Source organism: Rattus rattus, chromosome 16, assembly GCF_011064425.1.
Source record: "Rattus rattus isolate New Zealand chromosome 16, Rrattus_CSIRO_v1, whole genome shotgun sequence".
Classification (NCBI taxonomy): Eukaryota; Metazoa; Chordata; class Mammalia; order Rodentia; family Muridae; genus Rattus; species Rattus rattus.
Window position 1 is genome coordinate 29,275,621 of NC_046169.1, and position 19,251 is coordinate 29,294,871.

The 19,251-nt window shown below is 48.3% G+C and overlaps 1 protein-coding gene and 1 pseudogene across 1 annotated transcript; both read right to left on the reverse strand.

Annotated features, from left to right (window-relative positions):
• Positions 1 to 2,367: 2,367 nt before the first annotated feature.
• LOC116885258 lies at positions 2,368 to 2,961 on the reverse strand (annotated as a pseudogene).
• An 864-nt stretch (positions 2,962 to 3,825) lies between these two features.
• Gtf2h3 (general transcription factor IIH subunit 3) lies at positions 3,826 to 19,246 on the reverse strand. Its single transcript, XM_032887261.1, has 13 exons — positions 19,176 to 19,246; positions 15,529 to 15,608; positions 14,294 to 14,400; positions 14,019 to 14,185; positions 10,243 to 10,305; positions 9,724 to 9,753; positions 9,426 to 9,454; positions 8,916 to 8,990; positions 7,350 to 7,403; positions 6,198 to 6,266; positions 4,995 to 5,130; positions 4,842 to 4,878; positions 3,826 to 4,762 (listed from the first exon to the last, which is right to left on the reverse strand). The coding sequence occupies exons 1-13, from the start codon at positions 19,186 to 19,188 to the stop codon at positions 4,693 to 4,695; spliced, it is 930 nt and encodes a 309-aa protein (XP_032743152.1). The 5' UTR covers positions 19,189 to 19,246; the 3' UTR covers positions 3,826 to 4,692.
• Between the last annotated feature and the right edge of the window lie 5 nt (positions 19,247 to 19,251).

The window sequence follows — 19,251 nt, forward strand, 5'->3', positions numbered from 1 at the left end:
GAACACACTGTCAACACGCACGTGAGCCTTGCTTTGCTTTACCTACGAGCTGTACACGAGACAGACGGTGCCCTTCACAAAAGGAGACCTACATACAAAGAAGGCAGCGCTCGCTTCGGTTTCAACCAACCTGTGGCACGTACGGTACTGGGATTGACTCAGGGCTTCCTACATGCACTCTACCAACTGAACTATGTTCCCAGCCTGATTTCTTTTTTTTTTTTTTTTTTTTTTTTGGTTCTTTTTTTAGAGCTGGGGACGAAAGCTTCCTAGTAAGCGCTCTACCACTGAGCTAAATCCCAGCCCCTCCAGCCTGATTTCTAATTCTACACAAGTTAGAGTAGCTGGAAGAAGGGAACTCAATTAAGAACATGCTTCCAGGGGTTGGGGATTTAGCTCAATGGTAGGGCGCTTGTCTAGCAAGCGCAAGGCCCTGGGTTCGGTCCCCAGCTCCGAAAAAAAAAGAAAATGCTTCCATAACATCCAGCCGTAAGGCAGTTTCTTAATTAGTGCCATCCCCGGGCTGGTGGTCCCGGGGTTCCATAAGAAAGCAGGCTGAGCAAGCCATGGGGAGCAAGCCATTGAGCAGCATCCCTCCATGGCCTCTCCATCAGCTCCTGCCTCCAGCTTCCTGCCCTGTGTGAGTTTCCGTCTTGACTTCCTTCAGTGATGAACCAGAATGTGGAAGTATAAGCTGAAAAAAACCTTTCCTCTCCAACTTGCCTTTTGGTCATGGTGTTGCCCTTGCAGCAACAAAGACAGACAGACAGACAGACAGACAGACAGACAGACAGACAGACACACACACACACACACACACACACACACACACACACACGGAAGCTGTTGCCTCAGGTCTTACCGCTTGGGGGCTCACAGTCATATTCCAATCCCCGGTCTCATTGTTGAGGCCACCGCAAGTAGGAACTGGCAACACTCCTAAGTGAGAAATTAGAATTTGAGGCATCAGGGTGCAGCAGCAAGGGTGAGTCGAGGGTCCTGGGGTAGGAATCCCCCCACCCACCCAGACAGGCTACATGAGACCGGTCAAACAGTATGTGTCATTTGTCAAATGGGACAAAAAAAAAGACTCTTCTGTTCTTAGGGGAACTCTGAGGTGCTGTGTGGGAATCTCAGGGGAGCTAGCTCAATAAACAAAACAAAGACAAGTTTTATTATGCAAACCAGGCCGGCTGGATATCCACATATCCACCTGGGTCTGCCTCCTCCGTTCTGGGATTAAATGCGTGTGCTACCATGCCTGGTTTGTTGACCACTTTTATTTCAAGCTCGCTTTTCCAGGATGGTCCACAGGGCCTACAACAGACACTGCCTTCCAGCTCCACTCCTATTCTTCTGAGAGCAGTATTTCTGTTGGCAGCACCCACTCTCTCAAAAACAGCCAGAGTCCTACCTTCCTTGATTTGCAGTGGAGTCAGAGATACGGTGACATCCTCGCTACCTCCGACCAGGGACGCGCGGACCTCAGGACTGGACATCCGGATGAAAGGTGGGATGAAAACTAAGAGGGAAGGAAGGGTGCGGGGAGGGGTTAACGGGTGCAGAACCAGTACCTGGCGTGCGTGTGCTGTTTTTTATGTGGCCTGGTTTCCGGGATCCAAGGAGCCCCAGGTCTGGTCCTTTAAGAGTCAGATTCCCTGCCTGGGCCATGCAGGGCCATACCCCCGCCATACACACCCGGGTCGCCGCGCAGCGGCCTTAGGACGCCCTGCAGCAGGAGAAGTCCCCACAGGAAGCTGAGCGGCGACAGAGAACCCATACCCGGGGCCGATTTGCCTCAAAAACCCAGGAGAGCCTGGGAGAGAAAAAGCGGCGGCATTTGCCGCCCTGCGGACGCCATATTGCCAAGCTAAATGCCCGCAGCCATGGCAACCACCAATCGATGATGGGCATGTCGTGATTGGTCTAGGTCTACAAGGCTAGCAAGAGCCAACAGCCAAGCGGCCAATCTCCAATCGGCCAGCGGCATGCCGCTCCATGATTGGTCCAGAGCAAGAGCGCGGGTTCTCTGATCGTGGCCCCAGATTTCTGTACTCCCGTTAGACTACCATCCCAGATGTCAAGAAACCACACTACGGGGTTGGAGAGATGGTGCAGCATTTCAGAGCTGTTGCTGCTAACACAGAAGAGCGGGGTTTGGTTTCCAGCACCCATGTGGTAAACCACAACTTCCTGTAACTACAGTTCCTGGGAATCCTCATTCACTACACGCACGTGGTGTGCATACATACATCCAGGCAAACACTCGTACACACGAAATAAAGCAAACCTATGAAGTATCAGAATTATACATGGGCTGGAGAACAGAGGGGTGTCCTATGTCCAAGGTTAGTAAATTTAAAGAACTCACAGAGTTGTAGTTTGACAAGCTTGTGTTAGCCATGCCAGGCCACCACGAGCTAATCGTTGAAGACCGTTGTACGTTTACACAACATTCCAGACATAGTTCTGGCTGCTAGTGTGTCGAGGTCATCCTATGCATATCTGTGTCATCTAAATAACACCAAACTATAGAGCTTTGTTTACATTATAATGCAAAGCAAGAGAACCTTAGAATATTAGCCCAAAGTACCCTTTGTGTAGTCACCATATTCAAAATGTGTGTATTTCATGGTTTGGACCAAACCATGTTCTGGTTGTTCTTTAATCCCAGCCAAAGATGGTCCACTACTCCAAATGCAGCCTTTGTCATACAACATCCTCCAATGACTACAAAAAAGGCTCAAATCTGCCTTGGGTTGTATTAGTTCCAGTTGGCAAAATAAACCCAACAGTATCCTGAAGGACAGTGTGGATCCACATTTAAATAAGGAGATGGGGTAGGGTGGCTGTGTTCATCCCAGTTAGGGAACACACAAATCAGCTTGTCGTGACCTGATCCTCCCCTTCCGAAGAAGCCAGAAAAGTGGCCGTGGATCTGTTGCCACTGCCACCCTCCATTAGACACAGCAAACTGGCTTGGGCTTCCCACTGCTACCTCAGGCCACAGTCATGTGATCAGCAGTTCCCCACCCCCACCCTGCAACAGCAGGAAGCCCTGCTGCCAGGCCACTGCCACTTTCACGTGCTGTCCCTCCAGGCACCAGCTCTGGCAAGCCTCTGCCTCAGCTCCTCCAAATTGAATGAAGACAATTCTCAGGAATTAGTTTTTTCCTTCTGCCACGTGGGCCTGGGAATCGAAGTTGGGTCATAAGACCTGCTGAGCCACCATGCCAAACTGCTGGTTTTCTCTTTTCATCTTTAGTCTTTGTGTTGTGTATGAGTGAATGTCTGGGCACCTGGCTTGTGCCTGGTGCTCGTGGAGGCCAAGAGAGGGCATCGGGTCCCCTAGCACTAGAGTTACACATAGTTGTGAGCTGGTATGTGGGTGCTGGGAACTGAACTGGAGCTTCTGGAAGAGCAGGACGTTCTCTCAATCATTGCCCCATCTCTTCAGGGCCTTGAGAAAGCTCTTAGTAGCTGAGTGGAGGTAGTGTGCACCTTTAATTCCGGCACTCAGGAGGCAGAAGCAGGCAGATCTCTGTGAGTTCAAGACCAGCCTGGTCTACTGAGTGAGTTCCAGGACAGGCAGGGCTACACAGAGGAACCTGTCTCAAAGGGGCAAAGAAAGCTTTCAGTAATATATTTTTTGGTTTTTCAAGACAGGGTTTCTCTGTGCTGTACTAGGACTGGTTCTGTAAACCAGACCTGGCCTCGAACTCACAAAGTGCTGGGATTAAAAGTGTACACCACCATCCAGCAGCTTTTAGTAATTTCAAGAAAACCTAATCAATGCAAATATTTAGAAAAACACATCAAGGGAAATTAGTAAATACAAAAATAGGACTTTATTGTTGAGATTACAAACGTTTCTCCTGAACTCATTTACATTTCTGGTGATCAATGGTTCTCCCTGTGAACGTGACTGGTTTGGGGTTTATTTTTTGTAAACAAGGTGGCAAGACGCAACCCTGGTTGGTGTGGTCTGAACTCACTATGTAGACCTGGCTGGCCTCAAACGCGGTGATGCACTTGTCTGGGCTCCCTGAGTGCTGAGATGGAAGGCTATGCCTTTAGGTCTGGTTACATTTGAGAACAGTTGAAGGAAACAATTTATTTGAAGTAAAATGTTCTTTTGTCAAAAAAGAAAAAAAGCCGGCACCTTATACATATCCCAGGCGGGATCTGAACCCCAAACCTTCCTGTCTCAGCCTCCTAAGTTCAAGGTTACAGGTGTGCATCACCTGAGCAACTTAAGATATTCTGTCACGGCCCACAGTGACCCAATGCCGGTCACCCTCCCAGATGACGTCCCAACCTCACATACTTCTGAAGTACAGAAGACCCAGCACCACCACATAAGCTTTGACCGAGGATCGTGCGAAAACAAAATCCCAGGGGCCCACTGCAGTTCTGAGGTGGGCTGCAGGCCTAGCTCGTGCAAAGCTAGGCTTCAAAACCCAGCACCAAGCATCCAAGCGACAACTAACAAAAGAGCCACAGATTAGCATCCGCCAGGCACCTGCTGCCCCACAACCTACAAAGCCGTCCCCCTTCCAGACCAATCAGAGGGGTGCGTACTCTCCGGCCTCACACCCTAAAAGCACAGAACAAAGGCGGTGTTTCAAACTCCTCCGTGCTCCCTACAGAGACGCAGTCGGTGGGAAGAGATGGGGAAGCTTGTATCGCTCATCACAGGGACACCTTCTGTTTCTTCTTCTTGGCCTTCAGCACAGGAGGGAGGGAGATCTTAAAAGCTGTCCTGGAATGGCAGGGAAGAAAGACCTCAGGGCTCTGAGGCTCAGGGACCTTCGCCCACCCGGCCCTGGGAAGATACTTACTCGCACGTGGTGCAGATGGGGCTGAAGTTGCAGAAAACTGTTAAAAGTTCAGAAAACGAGGAAATCAGGACTTGGAAAGCATGGATCACCTTTCGCTCCACTCCTGCCCCACACCCCACCACAGACAGCAAGAAAAACTCCAAATGAACTTACTAGACAGACACACAGAGCAGACATAGCCAATCTCAATGAGACTTCGATGGCAGAAGCAGGCAGCCCTGTAGTCCACGTGGATCGGAGGCGGGAGGATTAGCTGAGATCGCTGGTCTTGATCCGGAAGAAAAACCCACTGTTTAAAAAAAACAGAAAGGAAGGAGAGACTTTGATTCAGTAATGGGAGGAAAACCAGCAATAGTCAAGACACAGCAGTCGTCTTAGGCACTCGGCACTGAGGAGAATACGAAGTCAGACTTTCCTTCAGGGCCCGTGAGATGGCTCAGTGGGGAAAGAAAGACACTGGCCACCAAGCCTAATGGGTGACCTCAGTTCCATTTCTGGGACCCACAGAGAGAAGGAGAGCTGACTCCTGCAAGTTGTCCTCTGAGCTCCACATGTACCCAGTGGCAAGGGTGGACCCACACACATACACAAAATAATAAAAAGAATTTCCTTCAAAGTCTATTAAGATTCACTTTTTTTTTAAGATTTATTCATTTATTATATATGAGTACACTGTAGCTATCTTCAGATACACCAGAAGAGGGCATAGGATCTCTTTACAGATGGTTGTGAGCCACCATGTGGTTGCTGGGATTTGAACTCAGGACCTCTGGAAGAGCAGTCGGGGCTCTTAACCACTGAGCCATCTCTCCAGCCCAAGATTCATTTTTATTCATTCCATAATTATTTAAAAATTGTAGGGGTTGGGGATTTAGCTCAGGGTAGAGTGCTTGCCTAGCAAGCACAAGGCCCTGGACGGTCCTCAGCTCAAAAAAAAAAAAAAAAAAAAAAAAAAAAAAAAAAAAGAATAGTATATAAAAATTGTAAAACCATTTTGTTTATTTTGTGTGCTTTTACATGTGTGAGCAATATGCTACAGCACATGTGGTAGTCAGATGACAACTGGTTGGAACTGGTACTCTACTTCCACCAAGTTGGTCCTGAGACTTGAACTCAAGTCATTGGGCTTGGCAGCAAACCCCCTTACTCACTGAGCCATGTTGTTGGCCCCATTCCACCCTTACTAAGCCCTGTGCTATGCAGTCATGACACCTGCAAACAACCCTCAGAGTTCAAAGACCAAAAGTCCGCCCTCTCCGTCCAGTTCTTTGGGAACTCTGAGGCCACCATTTACCCCGCAGTTCCTTCCCTAGGAGCTGGGGGGGGGGGGGTTGGGGGGAGCTGCTACTGACTCACCAGTAAGTACTGCAGGAGAGAAGGCATCTGAGGCACCTTCAGGTACAGTCCCCCAGTGATGTCACAAGCCTGCAAGACAAAGGGGTCACTGCCAAAGGAGCACCGTGGCATCCCCAGAGGAGTCTGAAAGGGCAGTGCTGTCCATGCTTTAGACACTAGCACACAGCTCTGCTCCAGGCGCCCCGGCTGAGACAGATGGAGTCTCGTCTTCAGGAAGTAAGCTCATAGCTGCCAACAGACAGGACTGCCTCCGGCAGCTTCACTCTCTGCCCACTGAGCCATGCAGCACATTCTGAGCTTCCCACTGCGCTTAACCACTGAGCCGTCTCTCCAGCCCTACATATACTCTTTGTGTGTGCGTGTGCATGCATATCACAGTACACACATGGAGACCAGAGACAACTTGAAGGGGTTGGCTCTCTCCTTGCAGAATATGGGTCTCAGGAATGAAACTCAGGTCATCGGCTTTGGTGACAGGCCCCTTTAGCCACTGAGCAATCTCACTGGCCCACAAGTATTTCTTGTGAGCAAAAGGTTGCCATCCTCAGTTTACTGGCTATTTCAGGTGTGGGTCCCTCTACCCTCCTCACCATTCAGTTTCAATCTTCTGCTCAAAAAGCAACATCTAAAGCAGGAGCTGTGCAATGGGCTTGAATCCAGCCTGGGCTAAGGTGAGCTCTTACCACCACCCAAACAAGCAACATCAAACAGTGCTTCCCAAGACATATATGGTGAATGTATAGAATTTACAGTTTCCTAGAAGCCCGATTAAAAAGGGAGAGGAGGCATGGTGGCACATACATTTAAATCTCCACAGAAGGGAGGTAGATCTCTGTGAGTCCCAGGTCCAGATCCAGCTACACAGTGAGGCCCTGGTCTCATGACCAGAGACAGATAAAATCCGTTTTAATTACACGTTAAGCTCAGTATAACCAAAATACCTTCATATTCTCTTGCTGTCTCCCAGAGCCTTATTCTGTAGCCCAGGCTGTTCTCAAATCTCGTGATCCCCCTGCTGCAGCTTCCTCACTGCTGGGACTACCAGCACGTGCCAGCATGCCTGGCCAAGGTATTCCCATCCACACAGTGCAGACACACAGAATGTTCCTGTCTAAAAGCCTGGCCACTGGCGCACATGCGTTGGAAACGTACCTGCTGGAGGAGCCCTGAATCCGAGTCCAGGACGCAGGCATCGATGAGGATATTCTGAAAGGAGCATTTGGAAACATCACAGCAACGCCACGGCTGTCTCCGACATGCTAGAGTCTATTCTTTTATCTTTGTTTTGAGTCAGGATCTCAACTCTGTTGTCTAGACTGGCATGGAACTTGTGGCAATCCTCCTGCCTCTGCCTCTGCCTCTTGGGTGTTGGTCCAGCGAGACTATATCCCTAAAATGGGCCCTTTAACGTGTGATGACACTGCAAGGCATTTGGCATCCAAAGCATCCAGGACAGGTCGGAGCTCCTGCCTGTAATGCCTGACCCCTTTCACTCCGACATCTCCGTGCTCTGGTTATGGCACAGGTTAGAACTAAGGTTGGAGAAGAGAGGGGTGGCACTGCTGCTCCTCCACAGGACCCTGGTTCAGTTCACGGCACCCACACTGTAGCTCGAATCATCTACAGCTCTAGCTCCACAGGATCTGACACCCTCCCTTGGCTCCTCCCTGGGCCCCTCCCTTGGCTCCTCCCTTGGCTCCTGCAGGCACCACAACTGCCCATGTTGCACATAAATGTGTGCAGCCGAAGCACGTACACGCATTCAAACAGTAACCAGAGAACAAGGATGCCATGTCAGGCTACCTGAACATGTCAGTTATTTGCAAAGCACACTGCAATGAGCAGAGACACACTGTTGGGCAGAATGGTATACACCTGTGATCCTAGCCAACCCACAGGCTGATGGAGAGGAGTCTTAAGTTCAAGGCCTGTGTGGGCTCTAGGAGCTCAAAACAAAATGAGAGCCGGGCAGTAACGGCGCCCAACTGTAATCCCAGCACTGGGGAGGCAGAGGCAGGCGGAGCTCTAAACCAGGCCATTCTAGTCTCAGAGCAGGCTCCAGGATAAGCAGGGATACACAGAGAAACCTTGTCTCAGAAAAACAAAAACAAACATAAAAGATGGGGGAGTCGAAGGTTCTTGTGTCAAACTGTTAACTCAGAGATTCTAATGGGGTGAGCACCATGTCACCCAGCGCAAAAGCAAGTTTGGGTGGATTGACCTGAGGACACTACCCAGTCAAAAACTGCCCGGGACCCTAAAAAGAAAACTGGCAAGTATCCAGTGTGGCTTCTGACTCCCCCAATCCACTAATACACCCCTGTTTAGTCAGAACACTGCTGTAAAGAATGACCATGATCACTGTTTCTGTTTTTCGTTTTTAATTAATTTAATTTTATGTGCATTCATGTTTTGCCTGCATGCATGTCTGTGTGAGGGAGTCAGATGGCCTGACACTGGAGTTACAGGTAATGGTGAGCTGTCACGTGGGTGCCGGGAATTGAACCTGGGTCCTCTGAAAGAGCAGCCAGTGCTCTTAACCAATAAGCCAGCTCTCCAGCCCCACTTGTTTGTTTCTGACGCGGGATCGTTCTATGTAGCCCTGGGGCTGCTGTCCAGGACTCCATACAGACCTAGCTGGCCTCTAACTCATAAGGAAGGCACCACCACCCACTGCCTCTGATCATTTCTTTGGGGACTGAGAAGGCGGGGCCTCACCTGCTTCTGAGCAGCAAAGATGACGTTCATGAAGTTCATGTACTGCAGCGCACTGTCCTCTGCAGCCTTGATGACCTGCAACACCACAGCCATTCCACCTCAAGGACTGCCCAGGGCGGCCTCAGGACAAGGCCGCTGCCAGCCGCAGGCAATACCACTCCTCCAGTCCCTCGTCCTACTTAGTAAGAAGCCCCTGACGTGTAGGACCAGAGCCTTCCTGCTCCTTGTTAGACCGATGGGCATCTGTCCAGAGTACCCAGCATGCATCGGGAGGCCAGGGGACAACTTTGGGGAGTTGGTTCTCTCCTTCCACCATCTGGGTCCTGGGGACTGAAGTCAAGTCCTCAGGCTTGGCACCCAGAATGTAGATAAAACAGAGTCCTTGACCTCACAGACCCCAGCCTGTGTCTCCCTCCCCAGTGCTAGGATTAAATGCACATGACACCAACTGGATTCCTTCCCACGTCTTTCAGCTTTCTGTAGTTGTATGTAAGTTGTGTATAATCTTACCAAAATCCTTGATTTCATCTCCTGATTATCTATAAAGAGATTAAAAAACAGGTTATAATTAGCAAACATGGTAGCTTAAAAAGAATATGGTTTTCTCAGCATTGTTTATTTTATGTGAGACGGGGTCTCACTAAGCAGCAGCCCTGTGGTCTGGAACTTGCCCTGTATACGAGGCTGGCCGTGAACTCAGAGATCTGTCTGCCTCTGCTTCTGCGTGTCTAACAGTTCCCAAATGCCCCACCAAGCATGCAGCACTAAAATCAACACAGTGATTGCTGCAAAGGAATTCAGCTCTTACCTTTCACTGCCTTGCTCACTCTGTGAATGTCTGGATTTGTTAACATAAAGGAATATAAAAATGTGTTCCCAGACATCTGTAGGAGCAGCACTGACCTTCAGATTTGAAAGCAGACCCCTCCCAACATCTGCCACGACAGCCGTGTGGGTGAGTTTAGGTTCAGTAACCCATCCCATACTCACAGAGAAAAGCATTCATTCTCTCTGCAATGTGAAGACCACAGCTAGGGACAGATGACTATCCACCATCCTGGAGAGGAACACTAGGGCCACACCCTCGCCCAGCAGCTTATCCAATGGGATAATAAATGTGATCAGGACAACTGGATAAACAAGGATGTGAACAACACTCAATACTGTTCACATTCCACACAGCAAGGCTGGGGGCCCGCCACACATGATATCAGGTCTGGGAAGAGTCTGGTTGTCTGAGTCCCATGGATGGTACAGAATTAGGAGAAGCCACCCCCTAGCACGCTCCCATGAAAGGCTTCTTCGGAACACACAGGCACAAGGATACAGCAAAGGGCCTTGGCGAGGGATCCTGCCAGTAGGGTCTCCGTGTGCTGGCCCTTGATGTCACCTGCAAACATTAGAGCACAAAAGGGGAAATTCTAAGTCTTTTTATAAATGAAATCATTTTTTAAAAAAAAGATTTATTTTATATATATGAATACACTGTTGCTCTCCAGACACACCAGAAGAGGGCATCAGATCCCCATTACAGATGGTTGTGAGCCACCATGTAGGTGCTGGGGATTGAACTCAGGACTTCTGGAAGAGCAATCAGTGTTCCCACCACTGAGCCATCTCTCCAGCCCTCAGATTGAAAGTCATTTTGAAACTCCAGTATTCGTGAATGAATCAAAAGATGACATGTTCAAAGTGGGTTTTAAAACACAGAAACTTGTAATCAGTAAACACAAGTAAGCAATTCTATGGCTCTTTTCAGAATACCTTGGTGTCTCTTTAGTGGAAGGAAAGGCAGAGATGCGAGTTGGTACTTAAAGGATGAGGAGGGACTGAAGAGGTGAATCAGTGGTTAAGAGCACTGGCTGCTCTTTCAGAGGATTTATGGTGGTTCGTGCTGTCTGTAATTTCAATTCTCGTGTATCTGATGCCCTCTTTGGGCCTCCGCAAGAACCGGGCACACACATGGGGGGTGCACAGACACACATGCTGGCAAAACATCCATACTCATAAAGTGAGATAAATCAATTGAAAAAGTAAACAATAAAATAAGGACACGGTGCCATTTAGGAGAGGAAGGTTCTAGAGTAGCCCTGCACAGCATGTACACACCTAACACTACTGATCTGTACACTCAAAAAACGGTTAAAAATGGGGCCAGGTGTGGTGGCCCATACCTTTACTCTCACCATGCTGGAGGCAGAGGCAGGCAGGTCTCTGTGAGTTTGAGGCCAGTCTGGTCTACACAGCAAGCTACAAGTGATCCAGAGCTACACAGGGAGATTCTGTCTCAAGAAAAACTGACTGCTTTGGAATTCAATTTTTTGTAGAGGCCCCAAAAAAAGAGTATTGGCTCGCCGGGAGCTAGAGGCAGAGGAGGAGATGAGCCTCCTGACATGGGTGCTATGAACTAAGTTTGGCTCTTCCGCAAAAGCAACAGTGCTCTTAACTCCTCAGCCATCACTAGAACTCAATTATTCTTTAGAAGTTTACATCACCATCATCTGAGGGTGTGGCACTTTGAATGAGAATGGCTGCCCAGGGCACACACATTTGAATACTCAGTCCCCAGTTGGTGGAACTGTTTGGAAAGGATTAGGAGGTGTGGTCCCGTTGAAGGAGGCATGTCTTAGGGGTGGTCTTCTGAGGTTTCAAAAGCTCATGCCATGCCCAGTTAGCACTCCCCTCCTCTGTGCTTTCGGATTAGATGTAAGGTCTCAGCTCCAGAACCATGCCTGCTGCTTCCGTGTTCCCCACCAGGAAGTGTACGGACTCTGCTACCCTTTGGAACCGTGAGTCTCAAATTAAACGCTCTGTAAGTTGCCTTGGTCATGGTGTCTTACCATAGCACTAGAACATAAGTAAGGCAGAGGCTGAGTGGAAAGGCAACGGTGGGGAGGCAGGAGTCAGGCCAGCAGGAGGCTGACAGGATAATCTAGCAGCGCTCCTATGGGGCCTGTAGGGCACTCTGGCAAAGTCTGAAGTACCATGTGGTCATATAGTGGGGGCCAGGGTACCTACAAGGTTGAGGCTAGGGCTATGCCAAGTGTCCACAGTGTGGTATTTCATCCCATCAGTGTTGAGGCTGACAGAAAGTAAGGGGTCAGAATTTGGAGACAACTCTGAAGCTAAAATCACAGACTGCATTGCTGAGTAGATGGTGGCCCTGAGAAGAAAAGAAGTCAAGAGCTTAGACTTGAGAAACTAAGAAGATGGAGTGACAGACATAGGGGATTGGATGGTGGAGTCATGGCAGTCAAAGAAAATGAGTCGAGACACGATAGAGAGACAGAGGGGTTGGGATTTAGCTCAGTGGTAGAGCGCTTGCTTAGCAAGCGCAAGGCCTAAGGTTCGGTCCCCAGCTCGAAAAAAAAAAAAAAAAAAAAAAAAAAAAAGGAGAGACAGAGGGACAGGGAACCAGAAATGTCTGAGCTTAAAGTCTGGAATTAGTCAGACTGGGGAATGTTGCCACCTCAATGATAAAGGGCAGTGACGACAGAGAGGTTCAGGGTTATTTATCTACGAGTACTGCACCTGTAGAAGACACAGGTTCGGTTCCCCGCACCCACACCAGGCAGCTCACAACCACCTCTGGTCTCCTCGTGCACCTGCATGTACGCTGCACGCAACACAATCTCAGGGGCGCACATAAGCATTTAACCTTTTCCCTTTAAAGATTTATTTTATGTGTAGAACTGTGCCTGGTGCCCAAGGAGGTCAACAGGGGCGATCAGATCCCCTAGATTTAGAATTGCAGATGTTAGTAAGCTGCCCTGGGTGCTGAGAACTGAACCTGGATCCCCTGAAGAGCAGCCAGTGCTCTATCTCCCACACCTCCAAACACACATTTTCTTTAAAAAAAATAATAAATTTAATCTTAAAAATAAAGATTAATAATTAGTCTTAAAAGTAAAAATAAATAAAGGAAGGTGAGTACCCACGGAAGATTCAAGATGTATTTTAAGGAACAAGGTAAAGGACAAAGCAGACATGAAACCCAAAAGAAGAGCCAGGCATGTGGTACCTGCCTGCAACCCCAGAACTGGGGAGACTAAGGCAGGTGATCCACAAGTTCAAGATCAGTCTGGGCTACTTGGGGAAGATCTCTCTAAACACAAACAAACAAACAAATAAACCTCAAACAAAACTGGAAAAAGACTAGTCCAAAAAACAAGAGAAGAAAAGCTGGTGAAAAGCTGGCTAACAGCATGTCTTCCTGGGACCCAGAGTGTTCGAGAGCCAGGTGGGGTTAGGCTGTATTTAGTTATCTTGCTAACTAGATATCACAGAGATGGGAGGGAATGAACCTAACGAGGAAGAGACACGTGGCTAGCATCTGCAGTCTCAAAAGAGTCCATGACCCCCAAATCAATGCTCTGTCAAAGGAAAGAGAGTCTATAACATGGAACACAGTCCTAAGGCTTAGGGGCAGAACCCTTACAAGCCAGGGTTCAAAGGGACCTGGCGAAACAGTGTTCTCCTGTCATGGCAGGAAGCTGTACTCAGAAACTCACAGCGGCTGTGGCTGCTGCCGGCCTAAGCCCTGTACAATATCAAGTCAGTCAACAGTTCAGCACCTAGTAGGGCGGAATCCTTGAGCCTCCACCCGTAGTTGAGGAGCCATTAACAGTTGATAGGCTGGTGTGGTGTGATTGGCTTTTTTTTTAAGGGTATGGTCCCCATAGGTCAACATGCTCCAGTAAATGGCCCTGTATCCATGAGTGTGTGGGCAGGACAAGCAAATTTGTTTGTTTGTTCTGAGACAGGCTCTCACTGTATAGCCCTGGTAGTCCTGGAACTTGCTATGTAGACAACACTGGCCTGAAACTCACAAGTGCCTGCCTCTGCCTTCCTACTGCTGAAATTAAAGGAATTTACAACTATAGCCAGATTATTTTTAAAAAGGGACGCAAAGTTGGGAGGCAGTGAGGAGACGTGGGGAGGAGATGGGAGTGGATCTAGGGGTCAGGATGGGGTTGGTGAGGATCATCAAAATGCATGGTATACATGTACGAAATTCTCAAAGAATGAGTAAGAATCTTGCATTTTAAACACACAACAACTACCACCACATTGAGACAGCAGTGACAATGGCCAGGCTCTCACTCTTGGTCATCAGATCCTTGATCTCCTCGGCGATCACCTCGTTTGCCGCCGTCAACAGCTCGTATTTCCCGTCCTTACTCCCAGAAGGATTACAGTCAGGAAGGGCGTTGCCAGGATCTCCGAAGAAGTCTCCAAGTCGGCCGTTCTTCCCTGGGTATAAGAATCGACTGAGAGGGGAGGAGAAAGATCCCTGTGAGGAACCAGAACGTGCTCTACACATGCATGCGATTGTCAAAGAACTGAAAAGCAGCCCCTGGCGGCGAGCGCTGGCCTACCTTTCCTGAATGTGGCTGGCGATGACCGCTAGCTGGTTGGAGCGGTTCATGAACAGGTGGGCGTTTGCCAGCACCATCACAGCATCCATGCACTTGGACAGAGTGAACTGACAAACATGAGGGAAACACGTCAGCTCCCACACAACAACACCCAGCCCCGAGGAAGCGTCGGTGAAAGAGCAGTCAGCTGTGACAGCTTTATTTACTGATACACTGAGGTGTGTGTAGGAAAAGCTCTTGCTTGCTACAAGGCCCTGGGTCATCTGGTGCTGAGCAGCAGTAAGTGTCCAACAAGTCACCTGCCACTACCTCTGCATGTCATGACATGGCACTCCTTGTGGATGCTCAATGACATGGGACAAGGATTCACTGCTGGAAATCTGCTCAGCTCCTCCTCCCCTAAACCTGAAGCACAGAGGCAGAGAAGAGGGCTTCTCCATGTTACTGACAGTCATTCACACGTCAGAACCTTACTTAGCAGATACCAGCATGATGGGGCCACATGGGTAAACCTGGAAACCTTGTTGAACTTAAGGAGACAGAGGCAGCTGGACCAGAAGTTCAAGGTCGTCCTCAGCTGCACAGCCTGTTCAAGGCCAGCCTGAGATACATGAGATCCTGTGGTAATAAAATAAAAAAGCGCAATCTTGCTTTTCCATTCACATAGACACATAAAAAATGAATGTTAAAAAAAGGATAAAGACTCCAAAGAGTCTGGTGGGATGGCTCCGTGGTTCAGGGTGCTTGCAGCCAAGCCTAATTCTCTGAACTCGATTCCCAGGGCCCACGTGGTTGAAGCAAAGAAGCTGTCCACTGACTTCCACAGTGCTGTGGCACTGTACCTGCCCTCCAAGTCAATAACTAACAGGAGATAAATACATATATGAACTGTTGAGAAACGGCAAGACAGGAGGCGATCAGTGCTGTCTGCAGGTAAAGGACGGAAGCAGGAGTGAGGGTGAGCAGGTGCTGGGACTCCCATGCTTTTCAGACATTGAAACATTCCAAGAAGGAACTGTGGGGTCAGTTACGCAACTTCCCTGGTCTGTGTGGTAAACCACAGCTTTCCTTTCTGACAGTGTCTCTAGCCCAGACTGGCCAAAGATGAGCTTGACCCCTGGGACCTGAGTGCTGGGACTGGACGAGGGTCACCAAGCTCAGCTTGCAAAGACTCAGTTGTGGGGATGGTGCGTGGGATACAGACATACCCAAGTTAAAGGTTCAAGCCATCTTACCTGAGATTCCTTTAACGCTTGCTTTCCCCACCAAATCGGGTTGGTGTCAACTATGATAACCAGAAGATTCAACTCATCTTCTGCAAATAGTAACAAAAGCAACATTTAAAATGTCAGTCTCAAAAAAAGAAAACCAAACCAAAACACAGTCAGCCTCAATAAACTGAAATCAAGTTAACATTCCTGATGAGGGACCAATCAACTACAGGTCTTCTAATGGTCATCATCCTCAAATCGATGGTGACATGACCGAAAAGGCCAAGTTTATGTAAAGATTAAGGGGTGAGATCAAAGCTTAATAAGTACTTGTCTAGTACTGAGGATATCTGGTATCTCATTTTTAAAAAGGAAAAACAAGGAAGGGGTCGGATATGGCTTACAAGATAAAGGCACCTAAGCCAAATCTGATGTCCTGAGTTCAATTTCTGGGTAGCCCATGAGACCTGACTCAACAAAGGTGCCCAGTAACACACACACCATTAAGGAAAAGAAAACCCAAGTCTCAGTGGTTGAGAGCACTGACTGCTCTTCCAGAGGTCCTGAGTTCAATTCCCAGCAACCACATAGTGGCTCACAACCATCTATAATGAGATCTGATGCCCTCTTCTGGTGTGTCTGAAGACAGCAAGTGTACTTACATACATACAATAAATAAATCTTTAAAAAAGCAAACAAATTTCCAAGGCTGGGAATGATGGTGCATTGTCTTTAATCCCGACACTTGGAAGGCAGAGGCAGATGGATCTCTGTGAGTTCAAAACCAGTCTGGTGTAGCTAGTTCCAGGCCAAGGATTAAGAAGCTGAGGATTACTCAGCTCTCAGCTGCCCCACATTACAAGCAGTATCTGAGAGTGGGGCATGCTCCTCACACACGGTGAATCCGGAACTCAAAGGCATTCACATTTAAAAGGACTTGTAGGAATCTCTAGTGGTAGGATTTCAGATAGATTAAGGACCCGTGAGCTGGGGTAGCCCTAAGTTCATCCCATCATAGAACAGCCAAGCCAGGTGTGATTAAGAAAATTTTATTTATTTCTTTTTTTATATAGCCCAGGCTGACCTCTCACTCCTTGTGTAGCTAAGGATGATAGATCTGATCCTCCTGTCTCTACTTCCCAAGTGCTAGCCTGCACCTCATCTGGTTGTGAGCAGTGCTGGGGAATCGAATCAGGGCCCTGTGGATGTCAGGTAAGGACTCTGTTCTATTGCTACACTCCCAGTCCAGGGACTAACCTTTAAAAGTAGCCAAGAAGGGGGAAATAACTCTTATATGAACAAAGTTTTTACTATGTGAATGAATTAGGCCATTATCCAGACTGACAGACACAACTAAACAGGCCGAGTAACACAAACACTCAGCACACACCATGCTAGGTACACAGAACCAGCTTAGGGAGGTGCCGGCTCCAAGTCTTTGAAGAACCTACTTAATTCAGTTTGGTGCTGGACAATGAACATAGACGCTTGTACGGGCGAAAATAAATAAATAAATAATAAATAAATAAATAAATAAATAAATAAATAAATGGATTCTGCCACCAAGCTACATCCTTAGAATTTTCTTATTAAGAGGGAAGAAAAAAAAAGATGTCTCTATTCATGAGTGCTTTGACTGTGGCTGTATATTCATGCAGTGTCCTCAGAGGTCAGAAGATGGCGCCATATCACCTGGACAGCTTTGCCACTGTCTGCATGCTGGACTGAACTTGGGGAACTCCTCTGCTAGTGTTCTTAACCACTGAGTCGTCACTCCAGGGACTATGACCCTTTAAAATAGGGTCTCAGTGAATTGCCCAGTATGGCATTGAACTTGGTAAACCCATACCTCATGAGTATCTGGGATTACGGGCATCTGACCCTATACCCAGCCCCAGCCAAGAGCATACAGTTCAAATGGACAAAGCAATCCCGCCAGAGTCCACTGTCATGAAAAGCCGGGAAGCTCACATAGCAGTACAAGGCAGTGCCCAATTTACTGTCTCCTCCATTCCCTCCCTCCCATCCTTTATCAGGATCAGCCCCCTCCTCCGGCTTCTTCAGAACCAAACCCTTCCTCTTCCTTTCTTGCTAGTACCAAGACTGGGAAAGAAAACAATGCCTGTTAGAAATGTGCTCGTGAAACGTCCCTGCCAATTTCCTTGAGTGTCTACCTCACTACCTGACAAGCAGCGCCAGGCCTGCCTTTCTCCCAGAGGTATGAGAAATGGCTACGGCTGCTGAATGGACCACCCTAGCTCCTCTTGCTCCCACAATCCATTTCCCACAAACCAGTCAAAGTGATGCTTCTATTGTCAATCAAGTAAATAATTCTGGGAGAGTGCGAAGGCTCAGCTGGCAAAGGTGACTGCTGCCAAGCCTGAGACCTTTTTTGAACCCCTAAGACCTACACAACAAATAAGAGAACAGATCCCCACAAACTGTCCTCTGACTTCCACACCAAGTAAGTAAATAGAAGGCAACAATCTTTGAGGTAACATGTTATTTGAAAACTGTGACTAGGGCTGGGTAGTGGTGGTGCACACCTTTAATCCAAGCACTAGGGAGGTGGAGGCAGGTTGATTTCTGAGTTCAAGGCCAGCCTGGCCTATAGAGTGAATCAGGACAGCCAAGGTTACACAGAGAAACCCAGTTTCAAAAACACTACAAGAAAGAAAGAAAGAAAGAAAGAAAGAAAGAAAGAAAGAAAGAAAGAAAGAAAGAAAGAAAGAAAGAAGAAAGAGAGAGAGAGAGAGAGAGGGGGGGGGAGGGAGGGAGGGAGGGGGGGGGAGGGAACACCTGTTACTAGGGGCTAGTGGTTAAGAGCACTGAGTGTTTCGCTGGTGGACCCAGGTTTAATTCCCAGCACCCACATGGCAACTCACAACTCCAGTTCTAGGGAATCTTCACACATACATGTAAGCAAAACACTAATGCACACAAAATGATTTAAACACTAAGAGCCTCCCACCTTCCTCTACCCTTTTCCTCATGTTACTCTGGTAGGTTTAACCTCCCAGGATGTTTGTACTTAAAGTGAACCCCATAATGTCACTCACACCAAAGTTCTAGTATCTTCATTTTTCCTGGGCTCCTCATGAAAGACAGTCCTTAGTTGCCATGCACTGTCCTCACAGCCCTGGTCACCTCTTAGAATTAACTGCACTTGCGAACCGGTCTCTCGACCATAAGACACCACCAAACGCCCAAAACTTCACTGTGTCGAATTCTGTGCTGTACTTCCCAGTTTAGAAAATAATGTCGAGTACACAGGGGGTAATCCTAATATTTCCTGAATGACACATTAGGCGTGGTGATGCAGGCCTTTAATCCCAGACTCCGGAAGACTAAGGGAGGAGAGAGCGTCTGCGTAAAAAATAATTACGGCTGGGGAGGAAGCTGAATTGGTAGAATGCCTACTGAGCATGCACAAATATCTGAGCACCACATAACATCCAGCTTGACCGTGCACGTCTGTTATTCCAGCAATCTAAAGGAGACTAGAGGATGAAGACTTCAAAGCCATTCTTGACATCCCAGCGAGTTCTACGTGAGAACCTTTGTCAAAAACCAAACTTCTGGGTGAATGAACGAATACACTGGCTGTTCCTCTAAAGACCAAAAGTGTCCCTCCCTCCCCGGCTCCGCGTTTCCGTCCGTGCCACCCTCACCGTCCGCGGCCATGGCTCCCTATGCCTCGGTGAAGAGCCGCCCACGGTCCGATGTGCAGCCGACTTCCGGCGCTGA

Coding starts and splice junctions, on each gene's coding strand:
- Gtf2h3 (XM_032887261.1), bottom strand. Junction 9,455..9,723: donor AGTGAGCAAGGCAGTGAAAG/GTAAGAGCTGAA, acceptor ATCTCTTTATAG/ATAATCAGGAGATGAAATCA. Junction 4,763..4,841: donor CCCATCTGCACCACGTGCGA/GTAAGTATCTTC, acceptor CTGCCATTCCAG/GACAGCTTTTAAGATCTCCC.